The following is a 5411-nucleotide window of genomic DNA, read 5'->3' as shown; positions in this document are numbered from 1 at the left end:
ACCCGCTCGCCGCCGCGATCCGCCTCATCTCCGCCGTGCGACCGACCTGGCCCGTCGGTTACGCGCGCCTCCGCAGGTCTCTGAAGATCGTCCTCGAGTTCAGCGCGCCTCTCCACCGATCGAGCATCGGACTGCCGCTGCGTCGCCTCGTCGGGCCGCAGCGCCGCCGCCCCGTGGTTCTCCTCGCGGCTGCATTGACTTGTGCGTCGCCACTGTGTCGCCCCTTCGGGCCGTAGTGTCGCGATACGCGGTCCCCGCGGCCGCCCCGAGGTCGTCCCCGCGGTTGCACCGACTCGCGAACCGCCGTTGTGTCGCCCCGTCGGGCCGCAGCGTCACGGCCCGCGGTCCCCGCCGCCGCCCAGAGGTCTTCCCGCCGTCGCCCCGACCCGCCTGCCGCTGCTACGTCGCCCCTTCGGCCGTAGTGCGGCGGCCCACGGTCCACTTCATCGTCCACGCGCGTTGACTTCCCGTGGTATGTGTCGCGCCACCTCCCTTGGCGCAGGAACGCCACCGTCCGCGCAGGTCTTCGTTATGTTGTCGGGTTCTTCGCCTACTTCGAGCACCGCCGCCGCACTCCTAACCTAGCCGCCGCCACTCTTCTTTGGCCGCCGCCGCTACCCACGTAGCCGCCGCCGCCTCCCGTCCACCTCCTTCGTCTTCGTCCAAGCACCAGCCCGTCGCCAGCGTCGCCATCATCTACCCCGACCACTTCGTCTACTCCGACCACCATTGGTGACATCGGCCCCACGACGATGGACGCCGCAATCATCGTCGAGTTCTTCTCTGATGGCCCCTCCGACTTCTCCGACATGGCATACATCTCGTGCAGGTCCCTCGTCTACGCACGCCTGGTGCTGGCAACATCGATGTGTGCCTTCATCCACGACGTGTCCCCGGGCCTGGCAAGCCCGATCAGCGCTTCGTCAACTTCGTCTTCGTCCGTCTACGCATGCCCGGTGCTGGCAATACCGGTGCGTGCCTTCGTCTACGATGTGTCCCCGGGCTTGGCAAACCCGCCGCGACGAGTCGTCAACAACATCTTCTTCCCGGCGCACCACTACTTCGACACCAATGCGCCCATGCTAACTCGGCGCCTCCTTGCACCCGCGGCTCCACAGCGACTTCCTCGACACTGGCCATCCCGACTCGACATCGACCACGGCATTCTTCGCACGGCTACCTCGACCACGGCTCCACCACCCACGCTCTCGGCTACATTGACAAATGACACAAAGGGCTACCGCCTGCTTGAGCAACCTCGTTGGTTTCCACTCCAGCCACGACTCCGCGATGCGTCAACCGTTACGACTGGGGGGGGGGGTCCGTCGGCTTACCTTCGGATTCTTCTCCAGTCGCACCGTCTGCGTCGCTACCGTTGTGACTGCAGGGGGATGTTGAGTATAATGTTTATTAGGAAAGATGAGATAGACTAGGATTTGTTCTGGCTTGTCGTGTACTCCAAGTAGATGACGGTACTCCTATATATATATGCCCACGAGGCTCAAGCAATACAACGATCGATTCTACCAAACCCCTCTCTTCCTTCTAACAATGTGGATGTTGCATCCTTTTGATTTAGTCTTCTCTTCATTGACATAGTTGTTGTTCTAGTGTGTGTTGGTTCTTCGGGGTCTTAGCACGACGACTTTCCGACTGTCTTCTACAACAAGATTTGCCCAGCTCCGGCGAGGGTAGGGCGATGACGGTGACGCGTCTTCGGCTCACTCGAGTGCTTGTCGTCCTCGCTAGGTAGTCTACTTACATGGATGTAATCTTTCTTAGGCATGGGTTTTGCTCTTTTGCTCACGCGCTCCAATGCCGGCATGGGTAGCTTCATCAGGGGCCGACAACCTAGCAAGAATCGGCGTGTATAGGGCTGCAAATGAGTCGAGCTCGAGCGAGTTGAAGTTGGCTCAGCTCAACTCATATGAAAATTCGAGCGAGCTCAAACTAAGTGAAGCTCATGATCGAGCTGTAGAACATGACTCGTACTCAGCTTGTAACTATCTCGAGTCGATCTCGAGCTAGTTTCGAGCTATATGAGATGGTAAAAATTATAAATCTATGTATGAAAAAAAAAATTTAAGGTGAATATATTGGGAACCTTCGCCAAAAATATAGGATATTTAACACATAGTCGACAACCTGCCATAATTAGGCCTAAATCTTCTCTGCACTTACTTAAGTTTCCATGTTCGTTGGTAAATAAAATGGACAAAAATTATGGACAACATATATGGTAATAAATCATCTTATTTCCATTTAATATATGGCATGGTCATTTAACATAATGATATTCTGTTGAGCCATCGAGTTAAAATCGAGCGAGCCAACATTGGCTCAAGATCTGCTCGTTTCTCGGTCGAGCTATATAAAGTGTTCAAACTCAGCTTGTTTCTTTTCGAGTCGATCTCGAGTCGAGTCAAAAAACGAGTCAATCTCGAGCGGCTCACGTGCCTCGAGCTTTTCTTGCAGCCCTAGGCGTGTACGGTTGATCAGGGAGCTCTCACCCGCAAAAAAAAAAAGATCAGGGAGCTCTAGTGAAGAGAAGGCCAGCAGCGGCATTGGCGTATACGCGACGGTTGGGCATCCATGGTAGTACGTGAATCTACGTACGAGATGACTTTATACCCGGCGGCTTTTTTCTTTTTATAATTCTCTTCGGCGGCTTTATTCTTAATTCTCTTCGGCGGCTTTATTTTTAAGTCTCTCCAGATATAGTAGGAGTATATAGTTTGACGTGGCATATAGTCTGACTTTCTTTCTATTGGACGTGCTACATAGTTTTTTTCTTCAGACATACGTGGTACACATTTTGACTTGAAAAGCTCGTCTCAGGCTGCGATACTGTGTTCCAAAAACAAAAGTTCGTATCAGGCTGTTTTTTGGGGGGGCCGGAGCGAAATTGGAATATATGCAACTTTGCTTGAGTAGTGACCAAACATATACTACAGGAGCTCAGATAAGCAAAAACCATATACACGAGATAGGGCTGGAGGCCGTAACGAAAAGTCCATTTCCTGGTGGAGCACACGGTCATTGCACGCTCGTGAATTTTCCATCATTTGAAAAAAGCTGCCCATTCTTTGACTTGTCATCTCTTTGAACCCTCTCATGGCATGGCATGGCATCCATGGCTATAAAAGGAGTAGCATGCGATAAGAAGAGCACTTGGCCCATGCAAGCTACCATGGCGGCACTCCTACAACAACTCATGCAGGCGACGCTTCCACAAGCGCTGCTTCTCTTGTTCTTCCCTCTAGCCCTCGTACTGCTACACTACTTGGTAATCACTGGCAGATCAGGACGAAGCAGCCATGGCTGCCGTCTCCCACCTTCGCCACCAAGGTTGCCAGTCATCGGGCATCTTCACCTCGTCGGCTTCCTCCCACACGTGAACCTACGCAGGCTCGCCATGAGGTACGGTCCGGACTACATGCTCATCCACCTTGGCTCCGTGCCGACCCTCGTCGTCTCGTCGCCACGTGCTGCCCAGGCCGTCATGCGCACACACGACCACGTGTTCGCGTCACGGCCCACATCCACGCTCGCCAACACCCTAATGACCGCCTCCCTCGACGTCGCATTCGCCGTCTACGGCGATCACTGGCGCCAGGCCAAGAGGCTGCTCTCCACACATTTACTCACCGTCAAGAAGGTGAGCTCCTACCGCCCGGGCCGCGAGGAGGAAGCACGCCTCGTCGTGGCTAAGATCGCTAAGGCGACCGTGTCGTGCGAGGCCATGGACATGAGAGACCTGATCTACTCTTTCACCACCGACGTCGTGTGTCGTGCCGTGTCCAGCAACCTCTTCAAGGTCGACGGCCGCAACAGACTCCTCCGTGAGCTCATCGACGCGTCGGGGGCGCTCATCGGGGGTGTCAACCTCGAAGACTTCTACCCGGGGTTAGTGCGGGTGGGCTTCATCAAGAGAGCTGTCTGTGCCAGGGCCGACAAGCTGAAAAAGAGATGGGACGAGTTGCTGGACAAGGTGGTCGACGAGCACCAAGAAAACACGGTGCAGCAACGGGAACCTGACTTCATTGACAGTCTCCTCTCCTGTCAGCACGAATACGCCCTCACCAAGGATCACATCAAGGCCATGCTCATAGTAAGTACCGCCAAATCTATCAGCAATATGTTCTACATGTATGCATGTTAAACATTAATTTTCTTGATTAATAACCACGTTTGTGTTCGAACTGTTTAGGACATATTTTTCGGAGCAACCGACTCAACGTCCATGCTTATAGAGTCTGTCATGGCGGAGCTCATAAGCAACCCACAAGTCATGTCCAAGCTACAAGCTGAGTTGAGGAGCAAAATCCCCAAGGGAAAAGAGATAGTGACAGAAGATGACCTCGCCACCATGACCTACCTGAAGGCGGTCATCAAAGAGACATTCCGTCTGCATCCACCAGCACCGCTCCTCGGGCCGCACCTCTCCATGGACAATGTGCACATTGACGGTTACGTGGTTCCAGCCCACATACCTGTTCTTGTCAATGCATGGGCGATTGGTAGGGACCCAAGTACTTGGGAGGACCCAGAGAAGTTCATGCCAGAGAGGTTTCTCAAAGTGGACATTGATTACAAGGGGAATAACTTTGAACTCCTTCCATTTGGTACTGGGAGAAGGATGTGCCCAGGGATAAACTTCTCAATGTCAACGTATGAGCTCATGTTAGGGAACCTCCTATATCATTTTGACTGGGAGCTGCCTGCACCTAGGGTTGCTGGAGGCATGGGTGTTGATATGACAGAGGTGTTTCGGCTTACAGTGCATCGCAAGGAGAAGCTCCTATTAATCCCACGAACACGTACATAGCATATTTATGTTTTATGTGTTCCCTCCAAAACATTTGTATCCATTCCAATGATCAGGATGCTCCGTTTTAAAATATTTGTATGGATTTATTTGTTGCTACATCATAAATAAAATGTTCTCTCTCCGTTCACAAATATAAGATATTTTTTGTAATTTCAACATGGACTACATATGGACTGAAATGAGTGAATAAACACAATAAAAGCGTCTATATACATCTGAATCAGGAAAAAGTAGAACACCTTATATTTACAATGGAGGGGGTATTTGATTACTTTACTTTGGCAAGCTCAAGAAAAAAATTAAACAACATCGACATGAACATGAAGAATGAGTGAAAGAATGCAATATAAAATCCAATCAAGTTGTAGGATTTTATTAGGTCTGTCACCTATGGACATGAAGAATGAAGGATGATTAAAATGAAGAACACATGTTTCAGTTTTAAGTAGGTCTTACATCTTAAAATGGTTCGGTAAAAAAGTCTAAATTCTGTACTCCATCCGTCCGGAATTACCTGTCGCTCAAATGGATGTATCTAGCACTGAAATACGTCTGGATCATCCATTTCAGCGACAACTAA

General features: G+C 51.5%; 1 protein-coding gene across 1 annotated transcript; it reads left to right on the top strand.

Moving 5' to 3' along the window:
• The first annotated feature begins 3179 nt into the window (after positions 1–3179).
• On the top strand, positions 3180–4953 carry LOC125540382 (indole-2-monooxygenase-like). The gene is made up of 2 exons (XM_048703996.1): positions 3180–4111; positions 4211–4953. The coding sequence occupies exons 1-2, from the start codon at positions 3191–3193 to the stop codon at positions 4826–4828; spliced, it is 1539 nt and encodes a 512-aa protein (XP_048559953.1). The 5' UTR covers positions 3180–3190; the 3' UTR covers positions 4829–4953.
• Positions 4954–5411: the final 458 nt, after the last annotated feature.

Source organism: Triticum urartu, chromosome 1 (assembly GCF_003073215.2).
Source record: "Triticum urartu cultivar G1812 chromosome 1, Tu2.1, whole genome shotgun sequence".
NCBI lineage: Eukaryota > Viridiplantae > Streptophyta > Magnoliopsida > Poales > Poaceae > Triticum > Triticum urartu.
Note: the sequence above shows the minus strand (reverse complement) of the source record. Positions and strands in the feature narration are given on the sequence as shown.